Here is a 23,305-nt window from a genome sequence, read left to right as displayed (position 1 = left end):
TTTATAATATCCGAGAGATCCTAATCCTGGCTTTGGAGAATAATATGCTCCTACAGAGTCTGTGGTTTAATTATTCAGAACAGATCTTTCTAAAACTACACTGAGGTTTTAGACTGCAGCTGCAAGTCTCTTCATGAATGGAGCATGACTGGATTTAGATCTTTGTCAAGTTTCTGAACTACTAAAAATGTGTCTCCTTATTGTAAAATTACATGCAATGAATGGAGACTTCTGAAGCATTTAACGTTATAAGTAACTGGTCTCTGAACAAGTTCTGTAATTTCGTAGTATCACACATGTATTTCTCGATTTAACACTGGGCTGTGACAGCAGCTACACCTGTTCTTGCTCTCACACAGTAACCATTACACACCCTCTGTACTTCCTATCAGCTCTCCTCCTTTCATTCATTAGCAATGCTTAGTAACAGGTGTAGCAGTTCAGATTCAAAACCAATTGACAGCATTAGGCCAGTACAAATGAAGGTAATTAAAGCAATTAACAGCCTTTATCAACAAAAGCTTATATAAATCAACAATGCCACACAATCAAACAAATGGCAAGGAACAGAGTCCAGATAGTCATTAGGGAGCAGCAACCAAAAGCAGACAGATTTATTAATCAGAGAAAGTAAACCAGACCATACTTGCAGTCTACATCTTTTGACAATGAAAACATTATTTTCCTTTTAAGCTTTTTTAAAAATTATTTTTAATTAACTTTTCACCAGCCTAAAAAATCAGTACCAACATGTTTTCATTGTCTTCGAGATCTGGGGTTCCCTCTTAATTGCACTAAGTAGGAGTTTAACACAATGGGACACTATGAGATGGTTTCACAGACCCCTCGATGTCCTATAGGCCTATAGATTAATGAAAGTTGAAATAAGATGCATGATCAAACAACTTGCATTCAAACGAAGATGTTAAAAAGGAACAGGTTTCTGTGACTAAAGTTTATGTACTATTTTTGATAGACAGATACCTTTCAGTCCCAGGGTATTATTATTAGATGACAACTCCTTGTCTTTACAAAAGAAAAGGATTTGGCTGGCAGATCTCATGGCGGCCAAGAAAATGTTGGTGCTCCGTTGACAGCCTCCACATTCCCTTCCTGGCCTCCTTGCAAATGTGCCTTATTATTAACTTAAAGCTTTCTGCTGCATGGTTCCATGGTGCCATGGAGGGGTCAATGGCTGCTGATGCTGTCCAAGTATTGATATGACTGTGACACATTGATCTGATATACTCTGTTCTGAACCTGTGATGGGAATCTTCGTTTATCTCTTATGATCCATTCAGTATCCTCCTTGATTCTTCTTTCATCTGTTCTTCTTGCAACGAGTCCAGCCCACTGACATTTAAAAAAGTTCACTCTCAGTGATGTCACATATTTTGGATTGTTCTTGGATTCATTAATTTCTTTTTCTATCTGTTCTTGTTATTGCAAGCAGACATCTTTCCATGCTTCTTTGTTTCGTTCTGTATAATTTGTGCATTAAGTGAGCAGTGTGCTGTTTCTTCCAAATGCATTCCATGCCTTTTCACTCTTCTTAAGATTTGTCCATATTATCTCAGACTGCACTGATTTGTTGTCCAAGGTGGACTTTTTGGAGTATCCTTTGATCTACTTCAATTTTCTACAATTTAACATAGTTGTTAAACATGATATATACAGTGCCTATACAAAGAATACACACCCTTGAACTTTGTTCACATTTTGTTGTGTCAGTGTCTCAGGGTTTCATACATTTAAAATATTTTCTTTCCACTTATTTACACACCATACACAACACTGTTAAAGGGGGAAAGGTATTGTAAATATATATGTAGTACCCGGGAACTTGGCAGGGCTGCCACGGGTTGAGAATGAGGGGAGCTGTGTTGTGGGAGAGAGCAGCCAGATGATTTTAAATATAAATTGTTTATTTGCAAATTAAAAATACACATCTTTGTTCATTAAAATCAATTAAAATTGTTGAAAATACATAAAATAACACACAAACACACAAACAACCAGCAAGCAGTGTAGGCCAGAGGATCAGCAGTGATGAATTTAAAATAAATTTCTTCTTTTCCACACTTGCTCCTCACTGCCTCTGCCCTGTCCATCCTCTCTCCTGAACTGTCCCGGGAGTGACTTAACTGGCGACACATGGGATTTAAATAATCATATAAACGATTCAATTATAAGTGACCTGAAACCGAAAACTGCAAGTTCAGATATATTTGTCTCCCTGCTGTGATCAGGGACCAAAACCGATCCACCGATATGGTCCCTGTCAATGTGTTCACAGTGGCCACAGGCCACAGTATGCTACAACCCCTACTGGTAACAGAAGTGACAGAAAGGCTCAAAATGACGCTGTGTGGGGTAGATCTGTCTAACTTCTCATTAAGTTCATTAGGAATATAGAAAATAAAAATGATAAGAAACAAAAAATATTGAAATTAATAAACCTATATGTCATCAAAAATACATGTAGACAACCATGTTTTGCATCCTAGACAATTAGTAGTACAGGTGGATCATAAAGGCCTGTCGATGACGAGTGTCCTGCAATAAAAGGGACTACACAATATCTTGCGCCATTGATAAGAGGGTGACAGAGGAGCCCAGTGTGTAGCAAGCACAGTCATGTTGGCAGACTACCCAAGTAAACGACACATACACGGGCACAAGTTTGTAGGTCTCACAAGACACGTTGGACAGGTATATAAAGGTCACACGACTCACATCACTGAATTGCCCTTGTTTTAAAGTAGCCTATGAATTGTTGTCGGTTATTAATAACTATAAATATCTAAAAATAGCCTAATTGTTGCGCGTATTTGAAAGCGGCGCTAGGACCGCGCGGTGCCTCGCTGGGCGCGGCTGCACAGGCAGTAAACAGCGCAGACCGGCTGCTCGCGGGGACCGCGCCGCTGTCCGCACACATCAGTGCGCATGTCAGCAGATCATCTTCATTCGTTTCTGGCTTCGCTGTCCATCTCAGACGAGCTGTTACAGGCAGTAAGTATAGTGCGCCTTGTCTTCTGTACGTCTTGACCAACTTTGAAGAAACTCCAGAGAGCGCCTGTCCAGGTTAAACACCGCATTCCTGCAGTGCTTTCTACGTGTTGAAAGAGTGTGCTAGGAATCATCAGGGTCATCATCATCAGAAAGTGAATTGGATATTAAACATGCATTGTCTGTAGCCTTTTTGTACAGGCTATGCCAAAAATTGATCATGTGTTCAAATTTGATTTAAATGATTTGTGCAATGAGAGGGGGGCATGCACGGTCCTTTTTAACACATGCATTTCTATAAGCATAAGCCATTTGACAGCATTGTTGGTGTAAGTGAATTTAATTAAGGCTCATGTGGATGCTGGTGCAGCTGGTTACCCTTCCTGCCTGGATCTTGCATCAGCTGTTCTCTGACTAAAGTTCTTCTTTAGAAACATATTCTGCACACTATAGCGTTTGATATTAATGTAATAATTTAATGAGATTCTATTATGTCCCCAGAATATTTTCTACATAATAATATTTAGACAGCTCTGGCCCATTCCCACATTCAGACAAAGGATTTACAAAATCCTTTCCCAAAATCCAGATCCCTAGAACGGACGTTTATTCAGAGTTTCTCTCTCAAATTACTATGCACTCACATCATAGTTGAGCATGAAGAGGAAGTCAATATCACAGATACCACAGTTTGTAAACACCAAGTTCACTTTTCTAGGCTCCCTTCCTTTCTTTTACTAGTAAAACCCATCGCTACTCTCCTGAAAATATTATTGAACATGAATGTAATCAAAACATATCTGGTCTCCTACAATAATACAAGTTACCTTTAATTGCACAGTAGTTAATTTCCAATGTGTGTATTGGCTTTTGGAGCTGCAAAATGTTCCTGTGTAGAAAGTCAGGGTTGCATTTGAGTCATAGTTCTCACGGACACATACAGGGAGACTCAAAGGCCAGACTTTTGATGAAAGCTGTAAGAAAATGGAGGTTCACGGTGAATGCAGGAACAGATTCAGAAATAAAGTATACAAAATAAAGATCAAAATGTGTCCCTGTGAATTACAATGCCGAAGCTAAAGTTCACAGACAGCTGTCATGTTATTTCTGTAAAGCAATTGAGTAGAATTAAACCCTGTTAAGTTCATAGCTGTAGCTATTAAACTGGCAGTGGGGATGCTTTGCCATTTTTGTCATTCTCTTTAAACATGGACACAGTTCAGCACATGACATTTAAAATAGCTCTATACATTTCACTGTTTTATTTCTTAACTGCTCCAGTCTGTCCTCATATATGTTATGTGTGCTTTTTGCTTTCCCCCCTTAACTGAAGTAACTATTGTACGAATCTTCAGAGGGGAGAAGCATGGAGAGGGCCACTACTAAAATTAGAGCTGAAGTCTGTGTACTGTTATCAGTGTGCTTCCACCTCCTAGTCTGAGGAATGCTTTCTAATGGCATATTTGGTTTTGCCGGCATAGTTAACCCTTAAGAATCCAGGTGTTGCTTAATCAAAGTAACCACATACAGTTGCAACCAAACTTTTTATTTAGGCCTAGTATATTGAAAGTAAACTTAAAATATTTAATAAACTATTATAAATACAATGATATAACTATAGCCTGTTGGTGTCTTTCACCGTTTTGTAATTTAAAGAGCGATGTAGAGTTGGTTAATGCGTGGCAGAAGCTAGAAAGACAGGAAAACACCGTCTTTCCTCTACCAGGAAAACCACACTGATCTGTCGCTCTTAACACTAATTCTGGTATCACCACATCCTCTCTTCTACTCGCTGTCTGAAAACAGATAGCCGGGCGATCACGTGTTTAGACACACAATCAAGTCGTGTATTATTATTATTATTATTATTATTAATACAGCTATTACATTCTAATCTGGCGATGTCGTTTGTATTTATTTAGCAACCGCCTCTTTCAAAACCTTTTGGAAAGAGAAAGGGAATGAGGGAGGGTCGCATCTTGTGTTTTGCTTACGCTGGTTCTTTGAATGAAGCAGCCAGATGTTTTTTTTTTAAGCAGCCAGATGCCGTTGCTGTGTTCATACAATCATGGCGCTGTTTAAAAGATGCCTTTGGAGCTTATTCTGAATACGCGCTTCGAGACTGTAGTGGGAAACCGCAGACAACATCTCAAGGCAAATAATGAGTAAATGGTCATTGTTGACAAAACAAACCAACATTGCAACTCACAAAGATCAAGGCACTCAAACTGTGAGTATTAACAACAGTCATCTGTTTTTGCAGGTGGACCAAAGTTTTGCAATATTATGCACTATGCATGCTAGTTTTTGGGGATTACCTCTTTGTAAATGTATCTATTTTTTTAAATTCACTACTATAGTATAGTATAGTATTGTTGGGTATAGTAGTGTTTTAACAGATGAAGCAATTAGTGCGTCGACCTGTAATTATCCACTGACTTAGCATTGGTCCCTTGCAGGGAATATATATATATATATATATATATATATATATATATATATTCCAGTGGTTCTGTACTGCAGTCCCACTCTCCTCTGCTCCCATTGTATAGATTTTAGCTGGCCGAGTCAACACAATACCGAGACTTGGCTTTTCACCCAGAGTCTCCTGTCTGCAGGCGTGCTCCCAGCCGGTTTCAATGCCAGCGATTACAGTCAGGTCAGGAAGGAGACAGCAGTGGTGATGCTCCAGGCAGTTCAGTCTCACTCAAGACTGATGAACAGCAGCAGAGAGTTGAGCCGTGTCTAATAAGTGGCTGTATTGACTGTGTGCAGTTGGGCACAGTGAGGTTTATATTGACAAAGCAGGTTTTTGGAAAGGTCTGGCTCACTGTCATATTAAAGCCAGAGAAAAAAAAAAGGAGTACATGTGAATAAGGACAAAAACATGTCTCCATGCAGTAAGTGCTGTTAAAATTCCTGTTTTGGGCTTTTGCTGTAGGTTCCTACAGGTTCAACATGCCTTCATTGTGCATTTACTACACTTAACCATGGGAAGTAAGGCATGCTTACTATGGTAGACCATGGTTTATTCATGGTAGAGTGTATCATTACACTGAAGGCATGTTAAACCCTTAGGAAACCAGATTAAAACAATGGTACAGCCATAGCAAAACCATGTTTAAAGTGAAAAAAAATATATGGTAATAAATAACAAGGAACATTTGCATAAGGGAAATTCCTTTCGAATTCCTGAACATTGATACACACATTATCAGGATATGGAAGTGCATTTGATTTATTTGTATTTGATTACCACATCACTTGCAACTGTTAAACAATGCCCAATAGTTTTTTTACTGTAGATATGAATTAACTCTCATTAATACAGTTATGAAAGTTTTCCACAGTGATTTCACAGTTTTCACCTGGTTTCCATGGTTTATCATACCTTACCTGTCCATGCTTTAACATGATTTCACTTAGCTTTACTACACTTTGTGTGGTTTTGCCATGGCACAATACAGTCATCTTTTATAAAATAAGACATTGAGAATGATAAGGTCATATGTATTAAGGTTTGTTTGAAAGAAAGCTGGATCTGTGATCAGTGCAGTTTGTGTCTCAGTTGCTTGGCTGTGTGTGGATTTTGAATGAAGCTTTTTGCAGTGACAGTTTGAAATATATCTGAGGTCAGTCCCAACTGCTCCACCTCCAGTCTGCTGATTTCCATGCAGGGCCTGTGTAGCTCTTCGGCAGGAGGGGGTTAACAGGAAGAGTGACCTCATTCTGCCGTTTTTGTTTTCTGAGTGTGAGGCATTATTTGAAGGGAAGCAATCACAGCAGACCGTTTGAGAGTTTGGCTTCAGATGTCCTGCTTTCAGGAATGTACAGCTGCTCCAGATATTAAGTGAGCCCTGGGAAAACAAATGTTCATGCTAAAGAGAAGTGTTATCACAAAAGGGGTGGAAATAAGTGTAAGATAGTTCTGGCATTTATTAATATTGATTTCTGATGCAAGAAAATATTAAAATTTCTCTGGGATAACAGACTAGGCAGACTAACTATTAATGCCTTGATTTTATGTGGCTGGTCTGTTTAATGACTTTTCTCTTGTAGGCTTTGAGGGATAAAACGGGAAGGCTTGCTAGTTAGGTTCTGACCGGCTGGCTAGCTGTCTCTGACACCGGGGATGGCTCTGCTGTTTTCAGGAGCAGTTACAAGTAAGTCTCCAGTTATCTTATTTGAACCTCTTATCCTAGACAGCAGAGGTGGGCAACACAATACCAGTTAAAATGCGAGGCTTTTTTTTTTTTTTAACTGCCCCTTACCAAATTGTCTGCTGTGTGTGAAATGGCTATCAAACATGATAGGCTGTTGTATTTTCGGACAGGTTCACCTATTAAGAGGAAAGGACAGTCCACTGATCACAGATGTCACAGGTAAGAGACTTAATCTGCCTGGTTCTAAGTAGGATTGGCACAATATCTCCTTTCAGAGGTGTGTGTGCCAGCCTATGCCACTTCCTGCAGCGCTGTGGCCGGTGCGCAGCAGCCTCGCACTGCAACTCGGGTGCGTGATATTTTCTGATCAATGTCTCACTTTCATTGGTCCCGAGGCTTCCTGGCATGAGCACTGTTTTTTTTTAGCTTGTCTGCAAGCTGGCACTGAGGCAAGTGGTTAGAAGACAACTGGTTGCACAAACTGTCTGGTCACACAAGACTGCATTATTATTCACCCACAATGTATCGCATAGAAACACCTGACTCCACACAGAATATGAAACACATGTTATTTAAGTCCATCCAGAGGGACAGATGGCTTTGATTGCTAAGATGTGCAGCTGTGTTTCAGTTTAATTAATGTCTGTGTTTGATTCTTGCTTTGGGGATAAACACCTTCTCACATTGAGTTAAAATTGATTCAAAACATCTGGGTTAAACAGGCTAGGATCAGGTTCAGAAGTAGGCCATAATCAGGTTTTAAAAGTGAATGGAAAGTACAATGAAGCCATCAACATTATTGGTAAATTCATTTTGAGGAAAAGTGCTCACTTTGATTAAAACAAACACACAAAACTAAAATTCTGCTTTGCTAACCTACTATAACAATATTTAGAAATGCAATCTTTATTTATTTTAATTACAAAAATATTATAGATTTTTTTCAAATTTTTTGACAAAAGAAACAAAAATATGTTCTTGTTGTTACTGTTGTTGCTTTCTTTTTCAGCCTAAGACTAAATTCACTGCAACTCAAGTTTACAGGCATTTATAGTCCTAGCTAATGCGGGGACGTTTTCAATAAACCCTTATGAAAGTCTAGTCCAGTAAATGTGCACTGTAATTCAGCAATTGTCCCCATGGTTTTGCCATGCCTGTACTTTACTTTGTCAGGATTATCCATTGTTTGAATCATGGTTTGCTATACTATACCTCCCCATGCTTAGACACAATTATCATTCTGCTTCTGTACAATTGTATTGTGGTTTCAAGATGGTTATGCCACAGTAAACTTGCATATGAGATGTGGACCTGTGCTCCTGGCCCTCAGGCTGAGTTTGTCCCTGCTGTCTCCTGACTGCTCCTACGAGTGCTTCTCCATTGACCCCCTGACGGGCTCCCCCTGTTCCTGCCGCCGCAGCCCTCGCCTCTTGTCCAACGGATACTATGTCCTGACCGAAGACAGCTTAATTTGTGATGAGGAGGGCAACCTCAGTCTGACGCCTTCCAAGATCAACGTGTCCTACAAGGAGAATCTTGTCAGGTAGGGAGGAGAATGTGTGTGTGTGTGTGTGTGTTATGTACTGCTTTAACCCTTTACTTATACACAAATGTTAATAATTCCCACACAGTGGCCTAAACCAAATCAAAACTTTGATCTACCCGCTAATCACAAAATGTGTACTGAATTACAGGTTCATTCATTATTGTCCAAAGTCAATTCCTACTAATGATGAATTTAACATATTGAGTACACATATGTCATTTTGGATTCTTGCCTAGGTCAACATCATGATTTGGTCTGGGCCTAAGAACATTCTATTGTTCCCAGTGTGACTGTTTTATCCAACTTAGGGTCTGAACTCCTCTAACATCTGTATTAACTTGACGAAGGTGTGTAAGCATGTGTAGTCCGCCACACTTTTGATGAAGTGCAAACGCTCTGCAGGGTCCAAGTGACATTTCTGCTTTTAACTCTCTTCGCCGTGCGCTCATAGCCCAAGAGATAATAGTGTTTCAGTCACAGCAGCCGTTCATTGGACATTTTCACCTTTTTAACAAACAGCCGTTCAACCCTGAAAGGCTTTGTACCATCTTCCTCGAGTCTCCCCCACTGTTTCTGTGGTGAAAGGGTTAAATCTTCTGGCCCTGTCTTTATAGGTTAAGAACTCTGTCGACTGCAACGACTGCGATGAGGAATGCTCAGATTAATGCTAATACAGTCTTTGAAGATTAATATCCATCTGATTCACTGAAATTAATAAGTAGACCAGGAGGCTTGCAGGTCTGGAAGTATTCAAATATGGCATGTGGGTATTGCTAAATATTAATCTTCCATCCAGCATGCCAGCCTCAGTGGCACAGCTTCTTTTTCCTCTTTAAAATAGGACTGTTTGACATTCATAAAGGGAAAATATATATTTATATATTGTTTATTTGGATTGGGTTAATACACCCAGGTTTATATTTCACGTTAATGGAAATCTTTCAGCAATGGAAATGGGAGTGCATTAGAAAAAATATTTTCAGGAGGTGAAATTCTCAGTTTTTCTCTTCTCAACATGACATGTCTTATGTCTTGTGCACAGCCACTTTCTAAGATGTGCACAGCATCTGCAGATTCTCTTTGAATGTATCATGATAACCCACCAAGCAGCTTATTCCATTGGAGAATTAATCAGAATGAGCCTGAGATGCCAACATTTGCTTCTGTGGTTAGTGCCACAGTAATTATCACACATCTGCTGTAATGTGTTATGAGGTCTGAGGCTGGTTGCATAAAACAACTTAAGTTTCCCCTTAGAATTATTTTGCGGTGTCCCTTGAGTTGACTTTAAGCATTATACCATGTAAATTGAACAAATTGAAGTCAATATGCTACTTAAAACCAATGCAGCTGTGTTAAAGTTATTTAATACTGAAGGGATTGTGTAGAAAACAAACAAAGAAGCATAAAGCAAAGTGGAGGGACTTCCCCTGATTACCAGCTACTGGTTCCTTTTGGAATCTGTCTACTCAAAGTCAATGGACAGAGACTGACTCTCCAGAGGTAGAGAAAAACCTATATGAGGTATCAGGCTGGACTTAAATTGTCTCTTGTTTCACAGAGGGTGTAGACTTGACAGAAAAGCTGTCTCTGTTTGTAAGAATGTATTAAAGATGTGGTAATCCTCTCAGACATTATCAAGTGTTTGTAATCACTGAGAACCATGCCAGGAGACGGAAATAAACCAGGCGTAGAGCAGCCAGTGTTTTCTATAGAGATGAAGAATGAAGTGAGGCCTGCCAAAGCGACAAAGACTGTGAAAAAGCAAAAGGATTCAGTTCAGAGTGTAGGCTGCTAAATCTTTGTGATTTCCTGACAAATATTGTAATGAGGTCACCCGTTTTTGTTGCTAGGGAGATGAAAGTGCATATAAACTGTGACCAAAGACCTAATTCATATTGTATAATAGCATAACCGGAATTCTTTCAAGTCATACATTTTCATATGGTACATTTCCATGGGTAAACCCCTGGTCTTCCAAGCTAAAATGTCAGAGTGTAGTTTCTATATGTAGTGTGAAAGTGGGTAATTTCTGGCCTTTTGAACAGTCATTAGACATATGTCTGGTAGATGTCACTTTAACCGATTGCTTTTCTGTGTGAATGCGCTGCTCACTCTGAACCATCATTTCTAATTTATACATATGTATATCTATAAAGTATTGCAAATTAGCTGAAGAATACTGTGCAGTTCTACCCTTATGAATGATAAAAGAACTGTCTGACCTGATTTAAAAGTGAAACAGGACAAGTTAAACCACAAGAACTGTAAATGAGCTAAAAGATAGTTTAATTCTACAATGAATTAATTCTGTATTTCTAACTATCTATCTGTCTATCTATAAATCCCTGTAAGCACTGATAAGAGTCCAGTGAATGGTAGTCGACTGCACACACTACATGTACATAATCTTTCTTCTTTTGTTGATCGATTGATGGATTTCCTAATGATTCCTCCCCCTCTCAGGATTTTCCGGCGGAGGAGGCGTCCGCGGCGCTCCTTGGCCAGCCTGTTCTCGGTGAGCGGGGCGTGCGGGTCCTGGCTGGGGGAGAGCATGTTCGCACCGGGGCACTCCCCCCTTGCCCAGTCCTCCTGGCTGGAGGGAGGCACTGACCTAGATGGCAGTGGCTGTGCTTTCTCCTGTGGTGAGTCACATGGCATTGGCACCAGTGCTCTGTCAAGGATCTGGGACAGCTGCATAGCTTCAGACCAGATCCAGTCCAGCAGACTTTTCCTGTTTACACATCAGTTCAGATTGACAGTTTCAATATCATACAGTACAATACAGACTGTGCAGTACAAAACAATATAGGTACACCTCTATGGTGGAACTCACTAAAATCAGGAGGTGATAGACTAACATTTTCAAATCTAAATACTGTAAATAACTTAATAAATAACAGACCTGTACAACAGTTTGTCTCAGTAAATTTAGTTTTAATCTCTTCAGAAATTACATCAGAGCATTTGTCTTTTAAACAATTTCATTTTAATTACCAGAAATTAGACCAAATCAATCCTAGACCTACCCAAGCATAATTAAAATATCGTATCGCATCCAAAATTATTGTCAGAAGCCACTTTCTACTACTTATAAATTAAATGTGCAGTTAACTCAAAGTTTTGATTTGGTCTAGCCCTTGGAGTTGATATTTTGGAGGCAGCCTGTTTCTTCCCCAGTCCTGTGTATCTCTCTTGAAGAATAACACAACAATGCAGGAATAAGATCCAGCAAAGTGAAGGGCTTTGATTGCCATTTTCTCCTCTGTGCTGCAGACGGTGGTGCACTTGCAGCCAAAGAGGGCTCCGTCTCCACAGACGATGGCGTGCTGCCCTCCCCAAGCCTTGGAGACTGGCTGGGTGAGGAGCCACCCACAGACCTAGATCAAGAGGCTTGCTTCTCCCACGAGCAGTTCAGACAGTCCCTGGGGGGGTTCCTGGACCTGCCCCCCCCTTCGCCATTCTTCGCCAAGAAGTACTATTGTAAGGAGCCCAGGCAGTCAGGTGAGCTCAGGCCCCGAGTTCGTATTCATAGGTTTCATGTTTCCTGCTAAAATATCATCAAATATCACTGATGTTTTATAGTTTTGGACTGTGCCATATCCAGTTTCCCCTAATCCCCAAACTTTAAAACCAATGCACTTCTAACTTATTTATTTTCAATGGTGAAAACAAGTGAACTTGTTTTTAATATGTGATTGTGAAATAGTCATATAAGTATTAAATATATACAAAACAGGAGGAGCTGAGGCACAATTATGACCCAGGTGATATCTAATGGGGGACAATATACACTCACCTAAAGGATTATTAGGAACACCATACAAATACTGTGCTTGACCCCCTTTCGCCTTCAGAACTGCCTTAATTCTACGTGGCATTGATTCAACAAGGTGCTGAAAGCATTCTTTAGAAATGTTGGCCCATATTGATAGGATAGCATCTTGCAGTTGATGGAGATTTGTGGGATGCACATCCAGGGCACGAAGCTCCCGTTCCACCACATCCCAAAGATGCTCTATTGGGTTGAGATCTGGTGACTGTGGGGCCAGTTTAGTACAGTGAACTCATTGTCATGTTCAAGAAACCAATTTGAAATGATTCGACCTTTGTGACATGGTGCATTATCCTGCTGGAAGTAGCCATTATAGAATGGGTACATGGTGGTCATAAAGGGATGGACATGGTCAGAAACAATGCTCAGGTAGGCCGTGGCATTTAAACGATGCCCAATTGGCACTAAGGGGCCTAAAGTGTGCCAAGAAAACATCCCCCACACCATTACACCACCACCACCAGCCTGCACAGTGGTAACAAGGCATGATGGATCCATGTTCTCATTCTGTTTACGCCAAATTCTGACTCCGCCAAACAGAAATCGAGACTCATCAGACCAGGCAACATTTTTCCAGTCTTCAACTGTCCAATTTTGGTGAGCTTGTGCAAATTGTAGCCTCTTTTTCCTATTTGTAGTGGAGATGAGTGGTACCCGGTGGGGTCTTCTGCTGTTGTAGCCCATCCGCCTCAAGGTTGTACGTGTTGTGGCTTCACAAATGCTTTGCTGCATACCTCGGTTGTAACGAGTGGTTATTTCAGTCAAAGTTGCTGTTCTATCAGCTTGAATCAGTCGGCCCATTCTCCTCTGACCTCTAGCATCAACAATGCATTTTCGCCCACAGGACTGCCGCATACTGGATGTTTTTCCCTTTTCACACCATTCTTTGTAAACCCTAGAAATGGTTGTGCGTGAAAATCCCAGTAACTGAGCAGATTGTGAAATACTCAGACCGGCCCGTCTGGCACCAACAACCATGCCATGCTCAAAATTGCTTAAATCACCTTTCTTTCCCATTCAGACATTCAGTTTGGAGTTCAGGAGATTGTCTTGACCAGGACCACACCCCTAAATGCATTGAAGCAACTGCCATGTGATTGGTTGATTAGAAAATTGCATTAATGAGAAATTGAACAGGTGTTCCTAATAATCCTTTAGGTGAGTGTATATAGAAAGCTATACTGCATTCAGGTTCCAACAGGGTTAATTTTAATTGCCAGAATTGTAAAATGATATTGAGCCATGACATTCATAACTTGCTAAAAGTTTAGCTAGTTGACATTGAGTGCTAGGCAAGGAGGTTTAAAACATCCTTCAAAGAAAAGTATTTGATAGCAGATGGATATTTCTAGTGTATTCTTGTTAATTTCTAATTAGAAATCAAATGATTGTGGGCAAACAGATAGTAATATATCATATTGCAAGAAGAACAGATCAAGGATGGACAAAGGAAGCTATCAAATAGATCTAAAGCAATGCTAACCTACAAGAAGACCACAATAAAGATGGGAAGATTAAATAATCAACTTTGCTGTCTTGACATGGAAAAGGGAAGCTGTAGATTGAAGCAAGTAGAAACATCTGGCGGAGGCCTTCATCCAGCCGTGGATCGATATAGACTGATTATGATAATACAAAATACCCACTATACCCATATGGACAACTTTTAGAATATATATTATACAGTATATGGAATCTATGACAGAATATACAATATATATTATTAAAATATCAGTCTTTCATACGGGTAAAACATGCAAGGTAAAACATGAAAAACAAAGAGAAAGTTTCCAAGCATAACAGTACTAATGTTTTTGTTTGCTTCTTTCCCCAGATTCTGCCATCATAAAGACCTTATTTGTCATTATCCTTACTGTGTGCTTGTGCATAGCCCTGTTTTCCAGGTATGGTATTTTCCTCTCCTCCATTTGTGCTATATGCTACCATATTGTGTAGTTATGTGTTATGCAATGTTGAACTTTCTTAAGTGTTGATAGAATGAGGGACTTGATTTATCTTTTGCAGGTGGCTGCTGGGAGGCCTGGCAGTGGCATTTATTACCTTCATGCTAATTTTCACTTCATTCTGTAAGTGCTGGCATTTATTTACATGTCATTTACTTCATTTATTCATTTTTAACGCTGCAAGCCAACTGAATAGGACAACTTTCCAAAAATAAATTCAGTCATTAAACTCATTAAATGTTTTACATGTCCATTCTCCCCCCCCCCCCCCAGTTCTAACAAAGTCTACCTTTGGAAATGCTGCCCGGTTACGGAAAGCAGAGACAGAGGTGAGTGTTGTGTTTGGGCTCCTTGTGAGTTTTGTTCATTGGTAATGTCAAGGAGAGACTGGTCCTGTTTTTTTTGCTGAGGGTCTACATTGGCTGCATTTGCATATGCATTTCAGTTCTGCCAAATGTTATGCTTTAAAGTGATACAATTTAAATTGGTAAGATTGAATTACAACCGTAGTGTTATATACACAAGGACTTAGTATTTTTTTCCAGATGGGCTTGCTGTATTTTCTAGTGACTGCGTTCCTGTCCAAGCTCTGCCCATTATCATGCAGACTCTGATTAACAACAGCACTAGAACGACAATAATTCTCAGGTCATGAGGATGAATATTTATCAGTAAATACTTTATTTGTTCTTAATTGACACCATTTTTGATGTCCATATTGCATAAATCACTTTTTTCAGTTTTGAATAACTTAAAAACAAAAATGTAAAGGCTTTTCCTTTAGTGAGCACATTGACCTACATAAATGAAGGACTCATTTAAATTAGCTAAATATTTGCAAATTACACGTGGAGTGTCTTGTACGAGAATCATCAATATCTGTATTTTGCAGGATATCACTTCTAGAAACGAATAGTAACAAGAAAGAAAGGTAAGTTTTGATCCTATTTCAGCAATTAAATCTGTCTGTATGTTTATCTTTATCTGCCTAAAGTTAATAATACAGTAATTAATCATCTGTGTGAGTTATAAATTGGGATTTTAACCTCCCCCTTCTCTGAACTCTTATACCTTCAAAGTTTCCTTTGTTGGTGAACAGAAGTGCATGCTGATTCTGAAATTTGTCATGTTTTTATCTTTCCACAAGGCAGAAGAATGTTTTGGGAATTGCATCACTGGATGGGTTAAAACCAGCACCTCAGATTCCATTGTGCAATCCTGTAAACCTCTTTTATATTAGGCCTACAATTGTTACGTACCTTTATATATGTATGTATACAAATTTAGACAATATAATACACAAAGAATCATGATTTTCATAAGTGTTGCTAGTGAACATTTGAACTACAAGGGATTTTGATAAACATAATCTGAGGTTATTTGAAATGAATGATTGACAAATATCCATTATTATTTATTTGATACAGTTAACCCCTAGTTGGATAATGGCACTTATTGAAGTATGTCTAAGATACATTACAGTGTGGGGGGGTATTTATATATCAAAATAAAGTAAATAACACATTTTATATAATAGCACTTAATTAATAGCGGTTTAAGACTTTCTGAATGTCATTATCAAATTAAGTGTGTACTGTTTTATTCTGGTTTACCTAAAACAGCTATGTTTTATATTGACAGGTGAACAAACTGGGAGAAATGTGAGATAACACATAGTATTATCCTGGTATTAAAGGGCTCCTAGGTGATATTGTTTCTAGTTTTTAATGCAGTCCTTTAAAACATAATTTTAGATTTTCTTCAAAGTGTACATACAAATATTATATATATATATATATATATATATATATATATATATATATATATATATATATATGATAGATAGATAGATAGATAGATAGATAGATAGATACACACACACACACACGTATACAGCTCTGGAAACAATTAAGAGACCACTGCAAATTTTTCTTAAATCAGCATCTCTACATGTATGGCAGCCATTCCATTCCAGTGTCTGTTGAATTCCAACACAGACACACCTCATTCTACTGAATGAGGTACTGATTAGGTGATCACCTGAACCAAATCATATTTAATGAGGGAAAATATAAAAAACACTGCTGTGGTCATCACTATCCTCTTGCAATAGGACCAGTTGGATGGCAAAAACAGTGCTAGTAGTACCTCAAAGGTAATTAGAATAAAAAAATAACTATTGACCATGACAAAAGAGTTGAAAATGAAAGTTTTGAGTGAGGAATAGAAGGATTCAATTCTGGCTTTACTGGTAGAGGGATACAGTGAGCATGGGGATGCTTCCATCCTTAAAATTTCAAAGACGGTGGTTCATAAGAACAAGGTCAAGCAGCAGACATTGGGGACAACAAAGCTACAGTCCGACAGAGAGCGAAAACAACTCTCTACTGACCAGGATGACCGCCAACTCATTCGAATGTCATTCAACAACTGTAGGATGACATCAAGTGACCTACAAGAAGAATGGCAAATGGCAGCTGGTGTGAAGTGCATGGCGAGGATGGTTCGAAACAGGCTCCGAGGGGCAGGGCTGAAGTTGTGCAAAGTTAGAAAAAAGCCCTTCATCAATGAGAAGCAAAGAAGAGCCAGGCTGAGGTTTGCAAAAGACCATAAGGATTGGACCGTAGAGGACTGGAGTAAGGTCATCTTCTCTGATGAGTCCAATTTTCAGCTTTGCCCAACACCTGGTCGTCTAATGGTTAGACGGAGACCTGGAGAGGCCTACAAGCCACAGTGTCTCGCATCCACTATGAAAATTGGTGGAGGATCGGTGATGATCTGGAGGTGCTTCAGAAAAGCCGGAATTGGGCAGATTTGTCTTTGTGAAGGATGCATGAATCAAGCCACGTACAAGGCTTGTCCTGGAAGAAAACTTGCTTCCTTCTGCTCTGACAATGTTCCCCAACTCTGAGGATTGTTTTTTCCAGCAGGACAATGCTCCATGCCACACAGCCAGGTCATTCAAGGTGTGGATGGAGGACCACCAGATCAAGGCCCTGTCATAGCCAGCCCAATCTCCAGACCTGAACCCCATTGAAAACCTCAGGAATGTGATCAAGAGGAAGATGGATGGTCACAAGCCATCAAACAAAGCCGAGCTGCTTGCATTTTTGCACCAGGATTGGCATAAAGTCACCCAACATCAATGTGAAAGACTGGTGGAGAGCATGCCAAGACGCATGGAAGCAGTTAACACAGCATCTTTTTTGTTATTTTAACCAGTTGTCATTTTCTGCAAATAAATGCTCTAAATGACAATATGTTTATTTGGAATTTGGGAGAAATGTTGTCAGTAGTTTATAGAATAAAGCAAAAATAATAATTTTACCCAAACACATACCTATAAATAGTAAAACCAGAGAAACTGATAATTTAGCAGTGGACTTATTTTTTCCAGAGCTGTATATATATTTATGCACAAAAGGCACTCTTAAAAAAAAAAAAAAACATACACAGTCTGTTAAAAGCATATGCTGGGATGAACTGAGAACGCATTTCAACAATAGAATACATCTATTTAACCATTTATATAATTATAAGCTATGTTTGAACTGAATATTACAGTGAAGTACAGCATTAAAAACAGGTGCTTGAAGATTGAGCAGATCACATCAGCCCTCATTACATTATTTTAAACGTTTTTTTTTTTTATCAAAGGATACACCAATCTTGCTTTCTAATTAAATCTTCCAAATCTTTTTTAAGCAGACAACCTAGCTGTTCTCTTTTGCTTGTGAACATGTATAAATAATGGCACTGTTAAGTAATAAAAACTGGTATACAAGCCTTCCTTTTATGATAAATAATTAAATATACTAATTATAAATAAGGAATACACAGTATTAGACTAAATTATTATCTTTGTCTTCCTATATATTGACCAACACAGGAGGGCATATGGGACCTGCTTGTAAATGTAGCATTACAAAACAAGGACATCTTAGCATCAGTATATACATGGTACAAGGTTTGTAGGTTGCTGTTATGTACAGGTGGTACTATCTTTTGCATAATCTATTGTTTTATTGTTTGAAGTATTACAAAAAGTAGTTGGTTTAAAACCTAGGACAAAAGTATTTTACTCTTCATACAGTCATGGTCAGTCTCAGTGTTGCTCATGTCTGATTGTAGAAACTGTGTGAGGGAATAATATTGAAGAAATATACTGAACTTTGATTCTGGAGTTCGCCAAACTCAGTTCGGTATGCATTCCTGAATTGTAATATGCTCTGAGTATTTTTCTATAGCAGCCTTTAGATTCAGACAGTGCCATGGCTTTTTTGTATTTTGTGGAAGATTAGCTGCTATGAACTACTGTTTGAAGCTTTGGTTTTTAAATGTTAGGATCAACAGGGTAGGATAATATCATTTAGCACTTCCCTTCCTTTTTTTTTGGTTTGTTTTTACTTGTGGTATACCTAAGAATTATACTGCACGGTTGATTCCTCTGCTCTGGGGAATAATTGGTATTGATTTTATATAAAAAAAATGGCTTCTAAAAATCATTCTCAAATGTGATTGTGAGTTAGCGAATACAGGAATCAATCAAATAATGAAGAAAGTGCAATTGCAGGAATTGTATCCTCTGTTTTTCTTTAAAGGAATGTTAAGACTCCCTGAGTTAAACTGTTTGCTTTTACAAATGCATTGCCTATATGTATCAAAATAAATGAGCAAAAACATTTTTTATATAAAGAAATACATTGTTTAACATGCGATTTCTGTTGTCATTTTGTTATCTTTTCAGCTGGGAAGGTGTGGGTAGAGGGGGCAGGGTGGGGGTGGAAGGTAATAGCTTAAATTATACAGTTCAAATTCTCCATCGACCCTGCAAATTAAGTTTTTGCCACATCTCAAACAAGAATTTTGTCTGGACACAGGAAAGTGAATAGTCCATAACGTGGGCTCTCCGTACTGCCCCTCTACTAGCGTACCCGCTTCTAGAGGACACATTAATCCTAGACACTGATGCAAGCATGGGGTTGAGCTCCACAGTGACCAAGGGTGTAATTTTTAGCCTTGTACTGCAGAACAAGATAGTAGTCATGACAGTGATTTTGCTAGTGATACAGATGGTTATGTCTGTGGCATAACTGATGAATGCAATGCCATCAAACCATACTCAAGAGGATGAATAAAAGTAAGAAAACAATTATTTGAAAGATGACCCAGCATCTTGGGCAAATCAATACAAGATTATACACAATGCTGTGGATGACCTTATCAATATACTGAGTAACTATGGCCTTCAAATCCCCCTAAAACCACAAGGACAATAATAAAAACACCTCAAAGCAATTTTTAAGTACTTAGTGTTCAGTTTGAACAATTGTATGTGCTATTCACCTGGAGCCAGAATCTGTTTTTCCAGTTATCCTGACATTGTAGCAGTAGGTCAAGTCCCCACATAGTCTGCTCTGTTCCAGGGTGAAAAGGTTCAGGTCCCTCAGTCTCTCAGTAGGACATTCCCTTCAAACCTGGAATAAGTCTGGTTGCTCTCCTCTGAACTGCCTCTAGAGCAGCGATATCTTTCTTGAAGTGTGGAGCCCAGAACTGTACACAGTATTCCAGATGAGGTCTAACTAGTGCATTGTACTGTCTTAACATTACTTCCCTTGTTTTAAATTCTACACTTTTGACAATATACCCTAGCATTCTGTTTGCCTTTTTTATTGCTTCCCCACATTGTTTGGATGGAGAAAGTGAGTAGTCCACGTAGACTCCTAGGTCTAGTTCTATTCCTCCCATAGTGTAATTATAGTGGACATTTTTGTTACCTGCATGTAATACCTTGCACTTGTCCACATTGAATTTCATCTACCATGTGTTGGCCCACAACTGAATATTATCTAAGTCCCTTTGAATAGCCTGTGCTGCCAAGATTGTATCTGCTGAGCCACCTATTTTAGTATCATCTGCAAATTTGACAAGTTTGCTAACTATCCCAGAGTCCAGATCATTAATATAGATTTGAAAAAGCAAAGGCCCTAGTACTGATCCCTGTGGAACTTCACTAACAACCTCACTCCAGTTAGAAGCAACTCCTCTAATCAACACCCTCTGTTTCCTATACATCAACCAGTTCATAATCCATCTACTTACATTACCCTGAATGCCTACAGCTTCCAATTTGAGGATCAGTCTTTGGTGTTGAACCTTATCAAAAGCTTTTTGAAAATCTATATCAAAGTATATCATATCATATGCTTTCATATGATCTACAGCTGCAGGTGCATGTTAAAAAAAAAGACATGATCTGCCTCGTCTAAACCCATGTTGACTATCTCCAAGAATATGGTTTTCATTAAGATGCTCCTCTATTTTCTATTTCTCTATTTCCAACATTTTACAGCAGATGCAGGTGAGAATGATTGGTCTGTAATTTCCTGGCTCAGTTTTGTCCAATTTCTTGTGAATTGGTATGACATTTGGAGTCTTCCAGTCAGTTGGCACATCCCCTGTTCATTTGGAATAGTTTAGTTAGCGGCCTATAAATAATTTCCCTAATTTCTTTTTCTTTTGTAAAAACCTCTGTGAAATACTCATTTAGAACGTCTGCCACATCTTGTTCGTTTTCCAAAATACTTCCATTTTTGCCCTTTATCTGTTTCACTTCCTCCTTCATTGACCTCTTGCTGTTGTAGTATTCAAAAAAGCTATTTGCATTAGTTTTAGCTCCAAGAGCTGTTTCCCTCTTTGCTTTCCTGATTCCTTTCTTAAGATCTCTTTGCAGTTCAACATATTCTTTGTATTTTGTTTAGTTTCTATCACTTTTGTATGCGCTATACAACATTTTCTTTCTCTTGATATTTTTTTGCATAACTCTATTTGCTATGTTTTGGTACAAATTTAGTAGTATAAAAAGTAGTATATTCTTAAAATATAACCATCCATTTTCAACTGAATCTGTATCCAGTGTGCTCCAGTCTACCTCTTCTAAGTGCCGCCTCATACAGTGAGGGGAAAAAGTATTTGATCCCCTGCTGATTTTGTACGTTTGCCTACTGTCAAAGAAATGATCAGTCTATAATTTCCCCCATTGTAACAGCCACATCCTTGCTACATGCATCTTTATGAATATCTGAGTTGGGCGGTCTGTAACACTCCTACCACTAATCCTCCGGATCTTTTATTCAAAAGTTTAACCCACAAAGATTCTGTTCTGTTACTAGGATCTAATTTGAGTTCTTCTGCCTCAGTGTCATAAACCCCATTCACACTGAAACAATTGCCGGCCAGCAAGGTCTGTGTGAATGGGTCATTGCCGGCAATTTTCCGGCAAGGGTCCTACTCAAATTGCCGGCAACGTGTCTGTGTGAATGGAGCCGGAATATGATTGCAGACAAATTCAGCATCAAGTCCTTGCGTGTCGACGCAGTGCATCAGCTAACTGCCACAACCAATCAGAATAGGGGTGCATTTTTGATACCACAACACGACAAGGTTAAGCCACCGTTGAACAAGAGCTTGTGACCGTAACAAGAACACACACTGTGTGATCTACGCCTCTAAGATTCGAGTCTCCTACTATATCTACCTCCCTCTTCTGGGGGTAGAGTGGGCACCATGGTGCTCAACTGCCCTCCTGTCACCCTCTGAGCTGTCACTTTCCAACTCGGTGTCCAGCATTTGGACCCTGTTGGGCATTTCCAGCTCTTGGGGTGTCTCTATGGGTTGTGCGTGCCCTTTTCTGCAGTTATGACCTACTGTAACCCATCTCTCTCATGGGCTGACTGACTAATTCTTCTATATCACTAATACAGCGCAGATCAAAATGAGGAATGTCAAGACTGTCTGGAACTAGGAAAACAACAAGATGGCTGCCTCTCACCTGTACTCTCCTGTGTCTGTCTGTGGCAACTTGTAAATACTTCTGTTTTGTATTTACAAGTTGAATTTACATGCAGAGATATCTTTAAATGATTTGCAGATATCTTTAAATGATTTAGAGAGATCTTGAAATCATTTTGAGAGATCTTCAAATAACTTCCTGTATGTAGCCCAAGATTATCACTTCCTGTTAAGTTGTTCATTCATTTCTATGTAACTGAATAACGAAACAGGAAGTGATAATTACAGCCAAAATACAGGAAGTCATTTGAAAATATCTTGAAATGATTTGCAGATATCTCTAATTATATATATATATATATATATATGTGTGTGTGTATTATATGAATTCCCAGCTCTCAACAAGAACAATAAAGCAGTGGGGGGCTTTCTCATGGACAGACAGTACTGTGGCTTTGTTTTTTGCTGATGGCATTTCTTGCCTAGTTATTTCTGTCTTGGTGGTTTTAACAGACTGGTATTTGAATGTTCCACATGATACCCGTACCTTTATATAGCAGTGCTGTGAATTATTGTTATGGCACATAGCAAAGGCAACGTCATGTATTTCTGGAAATACATAATATACTGTGTAAGCCTAACAACTGTCCATGTATACATCGCACGCTTATAATTCACAAATTAAAAATAAAATAAAAAATAAAACGAAATACATCGTAGCAACAAACTTTATAAAGACCATATAGCAAACAACTAGGCAAGACATGTCAATAGCAAACACCAAAAACAAAAGGTAAAAGGTGTCGTGTCGTGTAGAATTAGCATACGTATCGGTTAGTTACGGTGAAAAAATACGATGGTATCATAAAACATCAAATACAGGAGGCTATAACTTTATACAGGCCTAACGTATAAACAGAAATGTTTTAAAAATGTCTATGGTGAATCAATAAAAGAGTATAAAGTTCACAGTAATGCGGAAATGGTTCTGTATTTC

The 23,305-nt window shown here is 38.8% G+C and overlaps 1 protein-coding gene across 3 annotated transcripts; it reads left to right on the top strand.

Moving 5' to 3' along the window:
- The first annotated feature begins 2,895 nt into the window (after positions 1-2,895).
- tmem71 (transmembrane protein 71) lies at positions 2,896-19,235 on the top strand. Of its 3 annotated transcripts, none has more exons than XM_066687613.1 (11): positions 2,896-3,012; positions 7,069-7,172; positions 7,343-7,391; positions 8,503-8,715; positions 11,185-11,363; positions 11,995-12,222; positions 14,388-14,457; positions 14,579-14,640; positions 14,791-14,846; positions 15,410-15,448; positions 15,665-19,235. In XM_066687613.1, exons 2-10 carry the CDS (start codon positions 7,142-7,144, stop codon positions 15,431-15,433), a joined length of 912 nt encoding a protein of 303 aa, XP_066543710.1. In that variant the 5' UTR covers positions 2,896-3,012; positions 7,069-7,141; the 3' UTR covers positions 15,434-15,448; positions 15,665-19,235. The 3 variants fall into 3 exon arrangements, with proteins under 3 accessions (XP_066543710.1, XP_066543718.1, XP_066543701.1); XM_066687621.1 differs by lacking the exon at positions 2,896-3,012 and adding an exon at positions 5,036-5,239; XM_066687604.1 differs by lacking the exon at positions 2,896-3,012 and adding an exon at positions 6,765-6,859.
- Positions 19,236-23,305: the final 4,070 nt, after the last annotated feature.

This window comes from Amia ocellicauda, chromosome 2, assembly GCF_036373705.1.
Source record: "Amia ocellicauda isolate fAmiCal2 chromosome 2, fAmiCal2.hap1, whole genome shotgun sequence".
In the NCBI taxonomy this organism is placed as follows: Eukaryota; Metazoa; Chordata; class Actinopteri; order Amiiformes; family Amiidae; genus Amia; species Amia ocellicauda.
Note: the sequence above shows the minus strand (reverse complement) of the source record. Positions and strands in the feature narration are given on the sequence as shown.